Genomic DNA, 22,228 nt, shown 5'->3' on the forward strand with positions numbered 1-22,228 from the left:
AACATAAAATAATGATGTCAATAAGGCAAATTGTACTAAAAATATATAAAAATATCAAATAATGATGTCAACAATGCAAAATGTACTTTAAAATATATAAAAACATATCAAATAAGGCAATTTGTAATTTAAAATATATAAAAACATCAAATAATGATGTCAATGAGGCAAATTGTACCAAAAACATATAAAAACATCAATGATGTCAATAGGGCTAATTTTACTAAAAATATATAAAAACATCACATAATGATGTCAATAAGACAAATTGTACTCTAAAATATATAAAAACATATCAAATAAAGCAATGTGTAATTTAAAATATATAAAAACATCAAATAATGATGTCAATAAGACAAATTGTAATTTAAAATATATAAAAACATCAAATAATAATGTCAATAAAGCAAATTGTACATTGAAATATATAAAAACTAATAATAAATCCACTTAAGTCCACCTGGCAAGAAACGTGATGTTTGCAAGAGTAAATGTTGACTTTATTTCCTCATGAAGTGGGAGTAAAGTGTCTGAGATCATTGTACCGTCCATGAAGTCACTGCTGGGTCCCCTACAGTCAACATACTAGGGGCCACACTTACAGTCTGGGGGCCCTCACTGCCGGCGTTCTTCCTCGGGGGAGAAGTGGGAGTAGAGGTGGCTGTTCATGTGCTCCTGAGGAACCACGGCCTGGCAGAAGGCACACTTGTCTGGGACGCTGCTGCCGGGCCCCGCCGCCTCAGCGCACATCTGGGGGGCCAACATCTGGGGGACCAACATCTGGGGGACCCACAGAGACTGAAGCAGAGGAAACAACATTTGAGTCATTGATTAGACTGAATGTGTTATGTTGAAGGCTTTTAAAACTTCTTGGAGATGATCATTACACCACCTTGTCTTGGGGGCCACATCTCCAGCAAGCTCTCTTCATTATTATTACTAGAGCAGGGCCCATTTCAAATTGCCTTTTTGAGGCCCTTATATGCATACAAAGTCCCCATATTGTGCAGGGCCCTCAGGTAACCTGAAATTAAATTTCTAAATTGGCTCTCTAGCGCCACCTTTCAAACTTTCAATTGGCTCTCTAGCACCACCTTTCAAACTTTCAATTGGCTCTCTAGCACCACCTTTCAAACTTTCAATTGGCTCTTTAGCACCACCTTTCAAACTTTCAATTGGCTCTCTAGCACCACCTTTCAAACTTTCAATTGGCTCTCTAGCGCCACCTGTCAAACTTTCAATTGGCTCTCTAGCACCACCTTTCAAACTTTCAATTGGCTCTCTAGCGCCACCTTTAAAACTTTCAATTGGCTCTCAAGCACCACCTTTCAAACTTTCAATTGGCTCTCTAGCGCCACCTTTCAAACTTTCAATTGGCTCTCTAGCACCACCTTTCAAACTTTCAATTGGCTCTCTAGCACCACCTTTAAAACTTTCAATTGGCTCTCTAGCACCACCTTTAAAACTTTCAATTGGCGCTCTAGCACCACCTTTCAAACTTTCAATTGGCTCTCCAGCGCCACCTTTCAAACTTTCAATTGGCTCTCTAGCGCCACCTGTCAAACTTTCAATTGGCTCTCTAGCACCACCTTTCAAACTTTCAATTGGCTCTCTAGCGCCACCTTTAAAACTTTCAATTGGCTCTCAAGCACCACCTTTCAAACTTTCAATTGGCTCTCTAGCGCCACCTTTCAAACTTTCAATTGGCTCTCTAGCACCACCTTTCAAACTTTCAATTGGCTCTCTAGCACCACCTTTAAAACTTTCAATTGGCTCTCTAGCACCACCTTTAAAACTTTCAATTGGCTCTCAAGCACCACCTTTCAAACTTTCAATTGGCTCTTTAGCACCACCTTTCAAACTTTCAATTGGCTCTCTAGCACCACCTTTAAAACTTTCAATTGGCTCTCTAGCGCCACCTTTAAAACTTTCAATTGGCTCTCTAGCACCACCTTTAAAACTTTCAATTGGCTCTCTAGCACCACCTTTAAAACTTTCAATTGGCTCTCTAGCGCCACCTTTAAAACTTTCAATTGGCTCTCAAGCACCACCTTTCAGCTTTAAAATGGCTCTCGAGCACCACCTTTCAGCTTTAAATTGGCTCTCGAGCACCACCTGTCAGCTTTAAAATGGATCTCTAGCACCTCCTTTCAAACTTTAAATTGGATATCTAGCACCACCTTTCAAACTTTAAATTGGATATCTAGCACCACCTTTCAAACTTTCAATTGGCTCTGGAGCACCACCTTTCAGCTTTAAATTGGCTCTCGAGCACCACCTTTCAGCTTTAAATTGGATCTCTAGCACCACCTTTCAAACTTTAAATTGGATATCTAGCACCACCTTTCAAACTTTCAATTGGCTCTCAAGCACCACCTTCCAGCTTTCAATTGGCTCTCGAGCACCACCTTTCAGCTTTAAATTGGATCTCTAGCACCACCTTTCAAACTTTAAATTGGATATCTAGCACCACCTTCAAAACTTTAAATTGGCTCTCTAGCACCACCTTTCAAACTCTAAATTGGATCTCAAGCACCACCTTTAAAACTTTAAATTGGATCTCTAGCACCACCTTTCAAACTCTAAATTGGATCTCAAGCACCACCTTTAAAACTTTAAATTGGATCTCTAACACCACTTTTCAAACTTTCAAATTGCATAAAAATGTGTAAGTAAGAGAGGACTTAAAACGGAGCCTTGAGGAACATCACTCTGTAACTAGTAGTGACAACTACACCACAGCAGCTTCTCTACACCTCCACTCTTCCACTCCTCCACTCTTCCACTCCTCCACTCCTCCACTCCTCCACACTTCCACACCTCCCCACCTCTACACCTCCACTCTTCCACTTTTCCACTCTTCCACTCCTCCACTCTTCCACACCTCCACTCCTCCACACCTACCCACCTCCACTCTTCCACACTTCCACACCTCCACACCTCCACACTTCCACTCCATTACTCTTCCACTTTTCCACTCCTTTACTCTTCCACTTTTCCACTCTTCCACTCCTCCACACTTCCACACCTCCACACCTACCCACCTCCACTCCTCTACACCTCCACTCTTCCACACCTCCACTTCTCCACACCTACCCACCTCCACACCTCCACACTTCCACACCTCCACACCTACCCACCTCCACTCCTCCACACCTCCACTTCTCCACACCTACCCACCTCCACACCTCCACTCTTCCACACTTCCACACCTCCACACCCACCCACCTCCACTCCTCTACACCTCCACTACTCCACACCTCCACTCTTCCACTCTTCCACTCCTTTACTCTTCCACTTTTCCACTCTTCCACTCCTCCACACTTCCACACCTACCCACCTCCACTCCTCTACACCTCCACTCTTCCACACCTCCACTTCTCCACACCTACCCACCTCCACACCTCCACTCTTCCACACTTCCACACCTACCCACCTCCACTCCTCTACACCTCCACTACTCCACACCTCCACTCTTCCACTCCTCTACACCTCCACTCCTCCACTCTTCCACACCTTCACTCTTCCACTCCTCCACACTTCCACTCCTCCACACCTTCACTCTTCCACTCCTCCACACCTTCACTCTTCCACTCCTCCACTCCTCCACACTTCCACTCCATTACTCTTCCACTTTTCCACTCCTTTACTCTTCCACTTTTCCACTCTTCCACTCCTCCACACTTCCACACCTCCACACCTACCCACCTCCACTCCTCTACACCTCCACTCTTCCACACCTCCACACCTACCCACCTCCACACCTCCACTCTTCCACACTTCCACACCTCCACACCTACCCACCTCCACTCCTCTACACCTCCACTACTCCACACCTCCACTACTCCACACCTCCACTCCTCCACACCTTCACTCTTCCACTCCTCCACACTTCCACTCCTCCACACCTTCACTCTTCCACTCCTCCACACCTTCACTCTTCCACTCCTCCACACTTCCACTCCTCCACTCCTGCACACCTCCAGTCCTCCACTCTTCCACTCCTCCACTCTTCCACACCTCCACTCTTCCACACCTCCACACCTCCACACCTCCACACTTCCACTCCATTACTCTTCCACTTTTCCACTCCTTTACTCTTCCACTTTTCCACTCTTCCACTCCTCCACACTTCCACACCTCCACACCTACCCACCTCCACTCCTCTACACCTCCACTCTTCCACACCTCCACTTCTCCACACCTACCCACCTCCACACCTCCACTCTTCCACACTTCCACACCTCCACACCTACCCACCTCCACTCCTCTACACCTCCACTACTCCACACCTCCACTCTTCCACTCCTCTACACCTCCACTCCTCCACTCTTCCACACTTTCACTCTTCCACTCCTCCACACTTCCACTCCTCCACACCTTCACTCTTCCACTCCTCCACACCTTCACTCTTCCACTCCTCCACACCTTCACTCCTCCACACTTCCACTCCTTTACTCTTCCACTTTTCCACTCTTCCACACCTCCACACTTCCACTCCATTACTCTTCCACTTTTCCACTCTTCCACTCCTCCACACTTCCACACCTCCACACCTACCCACCTCCACTCCTCTACACCTCCACTCTTCCACACCTCCACACCTCCACACCTACCCACCTCCACTCCTCTACACCTCCACTACTCCACACCTCCACTCTTCCACTCCTCTACACCTCCACTCCTCCACTCTTCCACACCTTCACTCTTCCACTCCTCCACACTTCCACTCCTCCACACCTTCACTCTTCCACTCCTCCACACTTCCACTCCTCCACACCTTCACTCTTCCACTCCTCCACACCTTCACTCCTCCACACTTCCACTCCATTACTCTTCCACTTTTCCACTCCTTTACTCTTCCACTTTTCCACTCTTCCACTCCTCCACACTTCCACACCTCCACACCTACCCACCTCCACTCCTCTACACCTCCACTACTCCACACCTCCACTCTTCCACTCTTCCACTCCTCTACACCTCCACTCCTCCACTCTTCCACACCTTCACTCTTCCACTCCTCCACACTTCCACTCCTCCACAACTTCACTCTTCCACTCCTCCACACCTTCACTCCTCCACACTTCCACTCCATTACTCTTCCACTTTTCCACTCTTCCACTCCTTTACTCTTCCACTTTTCCACTCTTCCACTCCTCCACACTTCCACACCTCCACACCTACCCACCTCCACTCCTCTACACCTCCACTACTCCACACCTCCACTCTTCCACTCTTCCACTCCTCTACACCTCCACTCTTCCACACCTTCACTCTTCCACTCCTCCACACTTCCACTCCTCCACACCTTCACTCTTCCACTCCTCCACACCTTCACTCTTCCACTCCTCCACACCTTCACTCCTCCACACTTCCACTCCATTACTCTTCCACTTTTCCACTCCTTTACTCTTCCACTTTTCCACTCTTCCACTCCTCCACACTTCCACACCTCCACACCTACCCACCTCCACTCCTCTACACCTCCACTCTTCCACTTCTCCACACCTACCCACCTCCACTCTTCCACACTTCCACACCTCCACACCTACCCACCTCCACTCCTCTACACCTCCACTACTCCACACCTCCACTCTTCCACTCCTCCACACCTTCACTCTTCCACTCCTCCACACTTCCACTCCTCCACACCTTCACTCTTCCACTCCTCCACACCTTCACTCTTCCACTCCTCCACACTTCCACTCCTCCACTCCTGCACACCTCCAGTCCTCCACTCTTCCACGCCTCCACTCTTCCACTCCTGCACATCTCCAGTCCTCCACTCCTCTACACCTCCACTCTTCCACTCCTCCACTCCACTCCTCCATGAGCACAGAGCAAGCAGAAGATGATCATTTGCTTCCCTCACCTGCTGAGGTCCTCTCACGTCCTCCGGGGAGGAGGAGCGGCACATGACGTGGGGGGGGAACGCCGGGTAGACAAAAGGCACGGCGGGCAGTTCCGAAGGCGCCACCTCTCCCTCGCCGCCGAGGGGCCGCATCTCGCTCGGACCCAGGTGTCTCTGTGGGGCGCTGTTCAGGAAGTCATACTCGCTGTCCGCCGAGGGCGGGAACTTGACGCTGAGGTTGGTGAGAGAGTCCATAAAGTCCTTGTCGTCGGGGCTGGCGCCGCGTGACGCCAGGGAGGGAGGTGACACGGGTGGTTCTTTGTCCGCCGTGCGGTCCGTGCACTGGATGGGCATGGAGAACTGCTGATCTGTGGACCACACACAAACATTTGCTGTTGCAGAGCTGCTCACACTCCTGTGCATGGAGATGATACTACATGTTATTATGAATGTTACTAGATACTACATATATACTTACAGTATGATCAAATTAAATAAATATTACATGTAATTATGAATGTTAATAGATACTACATACTGTATATACTTATGGCATGATCAAAATATGTAAATAGGACATGTTATTATGATTGTTTCTACATTACATACTGTATATACTTAAAGCATGATCAAAATATGTAAATATTACATGTTATTATGAATGTTACTACATTACATATATACTTACAGTATGATCAAAATGTGTAAATATTACATGTTATTATGAATGTTAATAGATACTCATACTGTATATACTTACAGAATCATCAACATATGTAAATACGACATGTTATGTATGTTACTACATTACATACTGTATATACTTACAGAATGATCAAAATATGTAAATATTACATGTTATTATGAATGTTACTACATTACATATATACTTACAGCATGATCAAAATGTGTAAATATTACATGTTATTATGAATGTTAATAGATACTGCATACTATATATACTCACAGCATGATCAAAATATGTAAATACGACATGTTATTATGAATGTTACTACAATACATATATACTTACAGCATGATCAAAATGTGTAAATATTAAATGTTATTATGAATGTTAATAGATACTCATACTGTATATACTTACAGCATGATCTAAATATGTAAATACGACATGTTATTATATGTTACTACATTACATACTGTATATACTTACAGAATGATCAAAATATGTAAATATTACATGTCATTATTAATGTTACTACATTACATATATACTTACAGTATGGTCAAAATATGTAAATATTACATGTTATTATGAATGTTACTACAATACATATATACTTACAGCATGATCAAAATGTGTAAATATTACATGTTATTATGAATGTTAATAGATACTACATACTGTATATACTTACAGCATGATCAAAATATGTAAATATTACATGTTATTATGCATGTTACTACATTACATATATACTTACAGCATGATCAAAATGTGCAAATATTACATGTTATTATGAATGTTAATAGATACTGCATACTATATATACTCACAGCATGATCAAAATATGTAAATATGACATGTTATTATGAATGTTACTACATTACATATATACTTACAGCATGATCCAAATGTGTAAATATTACATGTTATTATGAATGTTACTACATTACATATATACTTACAGCATGATCAAAATGTGTAAATATTAAATGTTATTATGATTGTTAATAGATACTCATACTGTATATACTTACAGCATGATCAACATATGTAAATACGACATGTTATTATGTATGTTACTACATTACATATATACTTACAGCTGATCAAAATATGTAAATATTACATGTTATTATGAATGTTACTACATTACATATATACTTACAGCATGATCAAAATGTGCAAATATTACATGTTATTATGAATTTTAATAGATACTGCATACTATATATACTCACAGCATGATCAAAATATGTAAATATGACATGTTATTATGAATGTTACTACATTACATATATACTTACAGCATGATCAAAATGTGTAAATATTAAATGTTATTATGAATGTTAATAGATACTCATACTGTATATACTTACAGCATGATCAAAATGTGTAAATATTAAATGTTATTATGAATGTTAATAGATACTCATACTGTATATACTTACAGAATGATCAAAATATGTAAATATTACATGTTATTATGAATGTTACTACATTACATATATACTTACAGCATGATCAAAATGTGTAAATATTACATGTTATTATGAATGTTAATAGATACTCATACTGTATATACTTACAGCATGATCAAAATGTGTAAATATTACATGTTATTATGTATGTTACTACATTACATATATACTTACAGCATGATCAAAATGTGTAAATATTAAATGTTATTATGAATGTTAATAGATACTCATACTGTATATACTTACAGCATGATCAAAATGTGTAAATATTACATGTTATTATGTATGTTACTACATTACATACTGTATATACTTACAGAATGATCAAAATATGTAAATATTAAATGTTATTATGAATGTTAATAGATACTCATACTGTATATACATACAGCATGATCAAAATATGTAAATACGACATGTTATTATGTATGTTACTACATCACATACTGTATATACTTACAGAATGATCAAAATATGTAAATATTACATGTTATTATGAATGTTACTACATTACATATATACTTACAGCATGATCAAAATGTGTAAATATTAAATGTTATTATGAATGTTAATAGATACTCATACTGTATATACTTACAGCATGATCAAAATGTGTAAATATTACATGTTATTATGTATGTTACTACATTACATACTGTATATACTTACAGAATGATCAAAATATGTAAATATTAAATGTTATTATGAATGTTAATAGATACTCATACTGTATATACATACAGCATGATCAAAATATGTAAATACGACATGTTATTATGTATGTTACTACATCACATACTGTATATACTTACAGAATGATCAAAATATGTAAATATTACATGTTATTATGAATGTTACTACATTACATATATACTTACAGCATGATCAAAATGTGTAAATATTACATGTTATTATGAATGTTAATAGATACTCATACTGTATATACTTACAGAATCATCAACATATGTAAATACGACATGTTGTTATGTATGTTACTACATTACATACTGTATATACTTACAGAATGATGAAAATATGTAAATATTACATGTTATTATGAATGTTACTACATTACATATATACTTACAGCATGATCAAAATGTGTAAATATTACATGTTATTATGAATGTTAATAGATACTTCATACAGTATATACTTACAGCCTAATCAATATATGTAAATATGAGATGTTATTATGAATGTTTCTACATTACATACTGTATATACTTACAGAATGATCAAAATATGTAAATATTAAATGTTATTATGAATGTTAATAGATACTCATACTGTATATACATACAGCATGATCAAAATATGTAAATACGACATATTATGTATGTTACTACATCACATACTGTATATACTTACAGAATGATCAAAATATGTAAATATTACATGTTATTATGAATGTTACTACATTACATATATACTTACAGCATGATCAAAATGTGTAAATATTACATGTTATTATGAATGTTAATAGATACTCATACTGTATATACTTACAGAATCTTCAACATATGTAAATACGACATGTTGTTATGTATGTTACTACATTACATACTGTATATACTTACAGAATGATGAAAATATATAAATATTACATGTTATTATGAATGTTACTACATTACATATATACTTACAGCATGATCAAAATGTGTAAATATTACATGTTTTTATGAATGTTAATAGATACTTCATACAGTATATACTTACAGCCTAATCAATATATGTAAATATGAGATGTTATTATGAATGTTACTACATTACATATATACTTACAGCATGATCCAAATGTGTAAATATTACATGTTATTATGAATGTTACTACATTACATATATACTTACAGCATGATCAAAATGTGTAAATATTAAATGTTATTATGAATGTTAATAGATACTCATACTGTATATACTTACAGCATGATCAAAATGTGTAAATATTACATGTTATTATGTATGTTACTACATTACATACTGTATATACTTACAGAATGATCAAAATATGTAAATATTACATGTTATTATGAATGTTACTACATTACATATATACTTACAGCATGATCAAAATGTGTAAATATTACATGTTATTATGAATGTTAATAGATACTGCATACTATATATACTCACAGCATGATCAAAATATGTAAATACGACATGTTATTATGAATGTTACTACATTACATATATACTTACAGCATGATCAAAATGTGTAAATATTACATGTTATTATGAATGTTACTACATTACATATATACTTACAGCATGATCAAAATGTGTACATTTTAAATGTTATTATGAATGTTAATAGATACTCATACTGTATATACTTACAGCATGATCAAAAATGTGTAAATATTACATGTTATTATGTATGTTACTACATTACATACTGTATATACTTACAGAATGATCAAAATATGTAAATATTACATGTTATTATGAATGTTACTACATTACATATATACTTACAGCATGATCAAAATGTGTAAATATTACATGTTATTATGAATGTTAATAGATACTGCATACTATATACACTCACAGCATGACCAAAATATGTAAATATGACATGTTACTATGAATGTTACTAAATTACATATATACTTACAGCATAATCCAAATATGTAAATATTACATGTTTTTATGAATGTTACTACATTACATACAGCATGATCAAATTGTGTAAATATTACATGTTATTATGAATGTTAATAGATACTTCATACAGTATATACTTGCAGCCTAATCAAAATATGCAAATATGAATGTTGTTTCTACATTACATATACACCCAAAGCATGATCAAATTATTGTTTATTTCATTTTATAATGTTTTTATTATATTTTATTTATTTATTCATTTATTTACTATTTTTTTCGTCCTGTCCAGCTTCTCAGGCAAATCATATAGTTGATGTAGATGCCCATGTCGGCTGTTCAGATTCACTTTACAAAAGAGAAGTGTAGGATACTTCTCTTGTTGCCTTATTTGTATTTGACTTTATTAAATGTATTTATATTATCATTTGGTGCAGCCGGGCCGGAGCAGGAGGGGATAGAAAGAGAAAAAAAAGAAGACAGAGGGGGAAATTGTGGGGACAAGACAGAGAGACAAAAACAACAACAGCAAACACAACAACAACAACAACAACAATAGAGCAACATCAGCAAATAGGACATGTACAAATATGATGGTAAAAGTAATAGCAAAGAAGCAGTTCGCGAAAATAAAAAATAATACAGAAATGACAATGAGCATTATTACACTACAAATGGATCAATGCAAATACCAATAGAAATAGCGCTATTGATAATGAACAATACCAATAATTTACCTCTATTATCAACAAAACAGTTGTTCAAATGCAACAATACATATACGTAATGATAACAAAAGAATGCAGAGAAATGGAGGGGAAGAAAGAGAAGCAACATACATTAACCTTGTAGATTGTTATAGTAACAATAGATTATTTTTATTTTTTGAGGGAGTGTGGGGCGAGGGATAAAAGTGTATGTTCCTCAGTACCTGTATTATGATTTTCCTATCAAATTAATAAATAAATATTATTAAAAAAAAAATAAGATTAAATATTAAAAAACAAAAAAAACAAAAATAGTAATCAAAATATGTAAATACTACATGTTATTATGAATGTTACTACATTACATATATACTTACAGTATGATCAAAATATGTAAATATTACATGTTATTATGAATGTTACTAGATACAGCATATATACTTACAGTATGATCAAAATAAATATGACATGTTATTATGAATGGTACTGTATTACATATAGACTTACAGCATGATCAAATTATTGTTTATTTTATTTTATAATTTTTTCATTTTTATTTTGGGGGGGTGGGGGGATAATAGTGTCTGTTTCTCAGTACCTGTATTATGATTTTTCTATCAAATTAATAAATAAAAAATATTTAAAAAAAGATTAAAAATTAAGAAACAATTAAAAAAATAGTAATCAAAATATGTAAATACTACATGTTATTATGAATGTTACTACACTATATATATAGTTATATGATCAAACTATGTAAATATTACATGTTATTATGAATGTTACGAGATACTACAAATATACTTACAGCATGATCAAAATATGTAAATATTACACGTTATTATTAATGTTACTCCATTGCATATATACTTACAGCATGATCAAAATATGTAAATATTACATGTTATTATGAATGTTACTCCATTACATAAATACTTACAGTATGATCCAAATATGTAAATATTACATGTTATTATGAATGTTTCTTCATTACATATATACTTACAGTATGATCCAAATATGTAAATATTACATGTTATTATGAATGTTACTAGATACTACATATATACTTACAGCATGATCAAAATATGTAAATATTACATGTTATTATGAGTGTTACAACATTAAATATATACTTACAGTATGATCAAAATATGTAAATATTGCATGTTATTATGAATGTTACTACATTACATCTATACTTACAGCATGATCCAAATATGTAAATATGACATGTTATTATGAATGTTAATAGATACTACATATATACTTACAGCAGGATCAAAATATGTAAATATGACATGTTATGAATGTTACTACATTACATATATACTTACAGCATGATCAAAATATGTAAATATGACATGTTATTATGAATGTTACTACATTACATATATACTTACAGCATGATCAAAATATGTAAATATGACATGTTATTATGAATGTTACTACATTACATATATACTTACAGCATGATCAAAATATGTAAATATGACATGTTATTATGAATGTTACTACATTACATATATACTTACAGCATGATCAAAATATGTAAATATTACATGTTATTATGAATGTTACTAGATACAGCATATATACTTACAGTATGATCAAAATAAATATGACATGTTATTATGAATGGTACTGTATTACATATAGACTTACAGCATGATCAAATTATTGTTTATTTTATTTTATAATTTTTTCATTTTTATTTTATTTTTATTTTGGGGGGGTGGGGGGATAATAGTGTCTGTTTCTCAGTACCTGTATTATGATTTTTCTATCAAATTAATAAATAAAAAATATTTAAAAAAAGATTAAAAATTAAGAAACAATTAAAAAAATAGTAATCAAAATATGTAAATACTACATGTTATTATGAATGTTACTACATTAGATATATAGTTATATGATCAAAATATGTAAATATTACATGTTATTATGAATGTTACGAGATACTACATATATACTTACAGCATGATCAAAATATGTAAATATTACATGTTATTATGAATGTTACTACATTACATATATACTTACAGCATGATCAAAATATGTAAATATTACATGTTATTATGAATGTTACTACATTACATATATACTTACAGTATGAACAAAATATGTAAATATTACATGCTATTATGAATGCTACTACAATACATATATACTTGGAGCATGATCCAAATATGTAAATTTTACATGTTATTATGAATGTTACTTCATTAAATATATACTTACAGTATGATCAAACTATGTAAATATTACATGTTATTATGAATGTTAATAGATACTACATATATACTTACAGCATGATCAAAATATGTAAATATTACATGTTATTATGAATGTTACTCCATTACATAAATACTTACAGTATGATCCAAATATGTAAATATTATATGTTATTATGAATGTTACTTCATTACATATATACTTACAGTATGATCCAAATATGTAAATATGACATGTTATTATGAATGTTACTAGATACTACATATATACTTACAGCATGATCAAAATATGTAAATATTACATGTTATTATGAGTGTTACAACATTAAATATATACTTACAGTATGATCAAAATATGTAAATATTGCATGTTATTATGAATGTTACTACATTACATCTATACTTACAGCATGATCCAAATATGTAAAAATGACATGTTATTATGAATGTTACTAGATACTACATATATACTTACAGCATGATCCAAATATGTAAATATGACATGTTCTTATGAATGTTACTAGATACTACATATATACTTACAGCAGGATCAAAATATGTAAATATGACATGTTATGAATGTTACTACATTACATATATACTTACAGCATGATCAAAATATGTAAATATTAAATGTTACTATGAATGTTACTACATTACATATATACTTACAGCATGAGCCAAATATGTAAATATGACATGTTATTATGAATGTTACTACATTACATATATACTTACAGCAGGATCAAAATATGTAAATATTACATGTTATTACGAATGTTGTTACTACGTTACACACACATATATATATATATATATATACCGATTGTAGCTGAGATAGGCTCCAGCGCCCCCCGCTACCCCAAAAGGGAATAAGCGGTAGAAAATGGATGGGGATGGATATATATATATATATATATATATATATATATATATATATATATATATATATATATATATACTTACAGCATGATCACATTATTGTTTATTTAATTTGTTAATTTTTCTTTTTTTTTTTTTTTTTTTTTTTTGGGTGGGGGGATAAAAGTGGCTGTTTCTCAGTACCTGTATTATGATTTCCCTATCAAATTAATACATACAAAATATTTTTAAAAAAAGATTATTTTTTTTTAAAGATTGTAATTCAAATATGTAAATATGACATGTTATTATGAATGTTACTACATTACATATATACTTACACTATGATCAAAATATGTAAATATTACATGTTATTATGAATGTTACTAGATACTACATATATACTTACAGCATGATCAAAATATGTAAATACGACATTTTATTATGAATGTTACTAGATACTACATATATACATACTTACAGCATGATCAAAATATTGTTTATTTTATTTTATTATTTTTTTCATTTTATTTTATTTTTATTTGGGGCCGGGGGGATAAAAGTGTCAGTTTCTCAGTACCTGTATAATGATTTCCCAATCAAATTAATAAATAAATATTATTAAAAAAAAGAAGATTACAAATTTAAAAACTATTCAAAAACATAGTAATAAAAATATGTAAATACTACATGTTATTATGTAGTATACTTACAGTATGATCAAAATATGTAAATATTACATGTTATTATGAATGTTACTAGATACTACATATATACTTACAGCATGATCAAAATATGTAAATACGACATGTTATTATGAATGTTACTACATTACATATATACTTACAGCATGATCAAAATATGTAAATAATACATGTTATTATGAATGTTAATAGATACTACATACTGTTGAAATATTTGGCGTCTTGTAGTCTATATTCATTAGTACCGTTTGCCATTTCAAGTCCTCCGCAGAATCTCTTGAGTTGATCTTTCTGCCTCCGAGATAGGGAGCGGATCTGCCGGAAGGTTCCATGAATGGCCTCCAGGGCCCCCAGCATGTCCTGACTGACACAGCAGTGACGGGTGAGAAAGCAACGCAGAGACGTGTGTCCATGTTACGAGAGAAAGGACGTACTAGTCAACGCTGCCGTGGACAGGCCTTGCAGGAGTGGCAGCAGCCGTGTCGTCCTACAGGAACAAGAAGCAAAAGACAAAAATCACTGTTTGGTTGTCTAACCTTGAACGGGTTTGTGCTGAAAACAAAGTTTCGTTGTACAAACCCCGTTTCCATATGAGTTGGGAAATTGTGTTAGATGTAAATATAAACGGAATACAATGATTTGCAAATCATTTTCAACCCATATTCAGTTGAATATGCTACAAAGACAACATATTTGATGTTCAAACTCATAAACTTTATTTTTTTTTTGGCAAATAATCATTAACTTTAGAATTTGATGCCAGCAACACGTGACAAAGAAATTGGGAAAGGTGGCAATAAATACTGATAAAGTTGAGGAATGCTCATCAAACACTTATTTGGAACATCCCACAGGTGAACAGGCAAATTGGGAACAGGTGGGTGCCATGATTGGGTGTAAAAGTAGATTCCACGAAATGCTCAGTCATTCACAAACAAGGATGGGGCGAGGGTCACCACTTTGTCAACAAATGCCTGAGCAAATTGTTGAACAGTTTAAGAAAAACCTTTCTCAACCAGCTATTGCAAGGAATTTAGGGATTTCACCATCTACGCTCCGTAATATCATCAAAGGGTTCAGAGAATCTGGAGAAATCACTGCACGTAAGCAGCTAAGCCCGTGACCTTCCATCCCTCAGGCTGTACTGCATCAACAAGCGACATCAGTGTGTAAAGGATATCACCACACGGGCTCAGGAACACTTCAGAAACCCACTGTCAGTAACAACAGTTGGTCGCTACATCTGTAAGTGCAAGTTAAAACTCTCCTATGCAAGGCGAAAACCGTTTTATCAACAACACCCAGAAACGCCGTCGGCTTCGCTGGTCCTGAGCTCATTTAAGATGGACTGATACAAAGTGGAAAAGCGTTCTGTGGTCTGACGAGTCCACATTTCAAATTGTTTTTGGAAACTGTGGACGTCGTGTCCTCCGGACCAAAGAGGAAAAGAACCATCCGGATTGTTATAAGCGCAAAGTGTAAACGGCAGCATGTGTGATGGTATGGGGGTGTATTAGTGGCCAAGACATGGGTAACTTACACATCTGTGAAGGCGCCATTAATGCTGAAAGGTACATACAGCTTTTGGAGCAACATATGTTGCCATCCAAGCAACGTTACCATGGACGCCCCTGCTTATTTCAGCAAGACAATGCCAAGCCACGTGTTACAGTACATCAACGTGGCTTCATAGTGAAAGAGTGCTGGTACTAGACTGGCCTGCCTGTCTCCCATTGAAAATGTGTGGCACATTATGAAGCCTAAAATAGCACAACGGAGACCCCCGGACTGTTGAACAACTTAAGCTGTACATCAAGCAAGAATGGGAAAGAATTCCACCTGAGAAGCTTCAAAAATGTGTCTCCTAAGTTCCCAAACGTTTACTGAGTGTTGTTAAAAGGAAAGGCCATGTAACACAGTGGTGAACATGCCCTTTCCCAACTACTTTGGCACGTGTTGCAGCCATGAAATTCCAAGTTAATTATTATTTGCAAAAAAAAAATTAAGTTTATGAGTTTGAACGTCAAATATGTTGTCTTTGTAGTGCATTCAACTGAATATGGGTTGAAAAGGATTTTCAAATCATTGTATTCCGTTTATATTTACATCTAACACAATTTCCCAACTCATATGGAAACGGGGTTTTGTACTTGCGCAATGACAATAAAGACCTATCCTATCCTATTCAAGCTTTAAAAACTTAAAATGGTTAACATACCAGGCGACTTATACTCCGGAAAATACGGTACTTGTTGACATTGAAAGATTTGAAAGGAAATGTATTGTACTGTATTTTGAATATTATGTGTATTATATTAGGGGACGGCGTGGCGCGGTTGGCAGAGTGGCCGTGCCAGCAACCTGAGGGTTCCTGGTTCGATCCCCACCTTCTACCAACTGTGTCATGTTTGTAGTGTCCTTGAGCAAGTCTGTCTGTAAATAAATCCATTGTGAGTTGTTCCAGTGTAGATGTAGTTGCTGCTTGATGAATGGAGAGCAAGTCAAGCGTTCCAAGTTGTCCTCTGGCGCCCTCTTGCGACGTGAGAGTGAAGTTCATGGGAGCATTGCATGATAGTAATCATGTGCTGCTTACTGCAGTGTTTTTCAACCACTGTGCCGCGGCACACTAGTGTGAATAATGCTGTATAATAGACTGCATTTATATTATTCACATGTGAATAATGCTGTATAATAGACTGCATTTATGTTATTCACATGTGAATAATGTTGTATAATAGACTGTATTTATATTATTCACATGTGAATAATGCTGTAAAATAGACTGTATTTATATTATTCACATGTGAATAATGCTGTATAATAGACTGCATTTATGTTATTCACATGTGAATAATGCTGTATAATAGACTGCATTTATGTTATTCACATATTGGGGCGACATTGCTCGGTTGGTAGAGCAGCCGTGCCAGCAACTTGAGGGTTGCAGGTTCGATTCTCGCTTCCGCCATCCTAGTCACTGCCGTTGTGTCCTTGGGCAAGACACTTTACCCACCTGCTCCCAGTGCCACCCACACTGGTTTAAATGTAACTTAGATATTGGCTTTCACTATGTAAAGCACTTTGAGTCACTAGAGAAAAGCGCTATATACCGTATTTTCCGCACTATAAGGCGCACCTAAAAACCACACATTTTCTCAAAAGCTGACAGTGCGCCTTATAACCCGGTGCGCTTTATTACGATTCATTTTCATAAAGTTTCGATCTCGCAACTTCGGTAAACAGCCGTCATCTTTTTTCCCGGTAGAACAGGAAGCGCTTCTTCTTCTACGCAAGCAACCGCCAAGGAAAGCACCCGCCCCCATAGAACAGGAAGCGCTTTAAGCAACCACACGCCCCCGGAAGAAGAAGAAAAAACGCGCGGATATCACCGTACGTTTCATTTCCTGTTTACATCTGTAAAGACCACAAAATGGCTCCTACTAAGCGACAAGGATCCGGTTCATAAAAAGACGCAATCTCTCCATCCGCACACGGATTACTACCGTATTTCACAGCAACTGATATTCCTGTGAACCGCACTGTGGAACGGGAGCACGTACGGTGAATATTCGCACCACAGGGAATGAGAAGTCATCCTTCACTGTGGTTCTAGCTTGCCATGCTAATGGCCAGAAACTTCCTCCCATGGTGATATTCAAAAGGAAGACCTTGCCAAAAGAGACCTTTCCAGCCGGCGTCATCATAAAAGCTAACTCGAAGGGATGGATGGATGAGGAAAAGATGAGCGAGTGGTTAAGGGAAGTTTACGCGAAGAGGCCGGGTGGCTTTTTTCACACAGCTCCGAAGGCGAACACACCTTCACTAAGACGGGCAGACAGCGCCGGACGACATACGCCAACATTTGCCAGTGGATCGTAAATGCCTGGGCAGATATTTCGGTCACAACTGTGGTCCGAGCTTTCCGGAAGGCAGGATTCACAGAACAACAGCGACACTGACTCCGATTACTTCGACGAGACGGAGCCGCCCATTTTGGATCCCGTATTCGCCCAACTTTTTAATTCGGACACCGAAGGAGAAGAATTCGAAGGATTTACGAATGAAGAATAACTTCAGAAGGTGAGCGCTATGTTTATTTTGTGTGTTGTGACATTAACGTTCGAGCAACATTATGTTGCTATTGCTCTACACCATTTTGAATTTTACTATGTTTGTGATTGCACATTTGCGTACATTTTGGGACAGAGTTGTTAGAACGCTGGTTTTCAATATATTATTAAAGTTTGACTGAACTATCTGACTGTTTTTTTGACATTCCCTTTAGCGCAGCGTAGGCGCGGCTTATAATCCGGGGCGGCTTATTGGTGGACAAAGTTATGAAATATGTAATTCATTGAAGGTGCGGCTAATAATCCGGTGCGCCTTATAGTGCGGAAAATACGGTAAATATAATTCACTTCACTTCACATGTGAATAATGCTGTATAATAGACTGTATTTATATTATTCAAATGTGAATAATGTTGTATAATAGACTGCATTTACGTTATTCACATGTGAATAATGCTGTATAATAGACTGTATTTATGTTATTCACATGTGAATAATGCTGTATAATAGACTGTATTTATCTTATTCACATGTGAATAATGCTGTATAATAGACTGTATTTATGTTATTCACATGTGAATAATGCTGTATAATAGACTGTATTTATATTATTGACATGTGAATAATGCTGTATAATAGACTGTATTTATATTACTCACATGTGAATAATGCTGTATAATAGACTGTAATTATATTATTCACGTGTGAATAATGCTGTATAATAGACTGCATTTATGTTATTCACATGTGAAAAATGCTGTATAATAGACTGTATTTATGTTATTCACATGTGAATAATGCTGTATAATAGACTGTATTTATATTATTCACATGTGAATAATGCTGTATAATAGACTGTATTTATATTATTCACATGTGTATAATGCTGTATAATAGACTGTATCTACATTATTCACATGTGAATAATGCTGTATAATAGACTGTATTTATCTTATTCACATGTGAATAATGCTGTATAATAGACTGTATTTATGTTATTCACATGTGAATAATGCTGTATAATAGACTGCATTTATGTTATTCACATGTGAATAATGCTGTATAATAGACTGTATTTATATTATTGACATGTGAATAATGCTGTATAATAGACTGTATTTATATTACTCACATGTGAATAATGCTGTATAATAGACTGTATTTATATTATTCACGTGTGAATAATGCTGTATAATAGACTGCATTTATGTTATTCACATGTGAAAAATGCTGTATAATAGACTGTATTTATGTTATTCACATGTGAATAATGCTGTTTAATAGACTGTATTTATATTATTCACATGTGAATAATGCTGTATAATAGACTGTATTTATATTATTCACATGTGTATAATGCTGTATAATAGACTGTATCTACATTATTCACATGTCAATAATGCTGTATAATAGACTATTCATATTATTCACATGTGAATAATGCTGTATAATAGACTGTAGTTATGTTATTCACATGTGAATAATGCTGTATAATAGACTGTATTTATATTATTCACACGTGAATAATGCTGTATAATACTGTATTTATATTATTCACATGTGAATAATGCTGTTTAATAAACTGTATTTATATTATTCACATGTGAATAATGCTGTATAATAGACTGTATTTATATTATTCACATGTGAATAATGCTGTATAATAGACTGTATTTATGTTATTCACATGTGAATAATGCTGTATAATAGACTGTATTTATATTATTCACATGTGAATAATGCTGGAAAATAGACTATTTATGTTATTCACATGTGAATAATGCTGTATAATAGACTGTATTTATATTATTCAAATGTGAATAATGCTGATGCTGTATAATAGACTGTATTTATATTATTCACATGTGAATAATGCTGTATAATAGACTGTATTTGTTATTCACATGTGAATAATGCTGTACAATAGACTGTATTTATGTTATTCACATGTGAATAATGCTGTATAATAAACTGTATTTATATTATTCACATGTGAATAATGCTGTACAATACAGTCTGGTGTGCTGTGGGAGATGATCTAATTTCACCTATTTGGGTTAAAAATATTTTTTGCAAACCAGTAATTGTAGTCTGCAAATGATGTGCTGTTGTTGAGTGTCGGTGCTGTCTAGAGCTTCGCAGAGTAACCGTGTAATACTCTTCCATATCAGTAGGTGGCAGCCCGTAACTAATTGCTTTGTAGATGTCAGAAACAGCGGAAGGCAGCATGCAGGTAAAAAAGGTGTCTAATGCTTAAACCAAAAATAAACAAAAGGTTAGTGCCCCTAAGAAAAGGCATTGAAGCTTAGGAATGGCTATGCAGAACGAAACTAGAACTGAACTGGCTACAAAGTAAACAAAAACAGAATGCTGGACGACAGCAAAGACTTACTGCGGAGCAAAGACAGCGTCCACAGTGTACATCCGAACATGACATGACAATCAACAATGTCCCCACAAGGAAGGTTAAAAACAACTGAAATATTCTTGATTGCTAAAATAAAGTAGATGCGGGAAATTTCGCTCAAAGGAAGACATGAAACTGCTACAGGAAAATAACAAAAAAAGAAGAAAAGCCACCAAAATAGGAGCGCAAGACAAGAAGTAAAACACTACACACAGGAAAACAGCAAAAAAGTCCAAATAAGTCAGGGTGTGATGTGACAGGTGGTGACAGTACACCTACTTTGAGACAAGAGCTATATTGATGCATGCTTGGTTATGCTTTAAAGTCATATCCAACAATTGCGACGACAACTTTTTACTGTCAACTGAGTTTAGTTTTTTTAAGGATTTCTGCTGGTGGTGTGCCCCCGGATTATTTCAACGCAAAAAATGTGCCTTGGCTCAAAAAAGGTTGAAAAACACTGATCTAGATGGCCTAAGGCAGATATATATTGTGATGTTATGAGCCAGGTACAGTCCGCCAGTTGAAGAACCAAGTCAGGAGGCCTCTGAGTCGACTCGGGTCCAAGTCCGGACCACAGTCTGCCTGTTGAAGACCCAGGTCAAGAGGCCTTTGAGTTGACTC

The 22,228-nt window shown here is 35.3% G+C and overlaps 1 protein-coding gene across 1 annotated transcript in view; it reads right to left on the reverse strand.

The window, feature by feature from the left end:
- Nucleotides 1–478: 478 nt before the first annotated feature.
- Nucleotides 479–22,228, reverse strand: part of tank (TRAF family member-associated NFKB activator) — a 65,511-nt gene continuing 43,761 nt past the window's right edge. The window contains exons 5-8 of the mRNA XM_061970651.2: nucleotides 15,562–15,614; nucleotides 15,373–15,491; nucleotides 5,873–6,219; nucleotides 479–798 (exon numbers count right to left, since the gene is read on the reverse strand). Coding sequence (XP_061826635.1) covers nucleotides 616–798; nucleotides 5,873–6,219; nucleotides 15,373–15,491; nucleotides 15,562–15,614 — 702 coding nt within the window. The 3' untranslated portion in view covers nucleotides 479–615. The remainder of the gene's footprint in view (nucleotides 799–5,872; nucleotides 6,220–15,372; nucleotides 15,492–15,561; nucleotides 15,615–22,228) is intronic.

This window comes from Nerophis lumbriciformis, linkage group LG13, assembly GCF_033978685.3.
Source record: "Nerophis lumbriciformis linkage group LG13, RoL_Nlum_v2.1, whole genome shotgun sequence".
NCBI lineage: Eukaryota > Metazoa > Chordata > Actinopteri > Syngnathiformes > Syngnathidae > Nerophis > Nerophis lumbriciformis.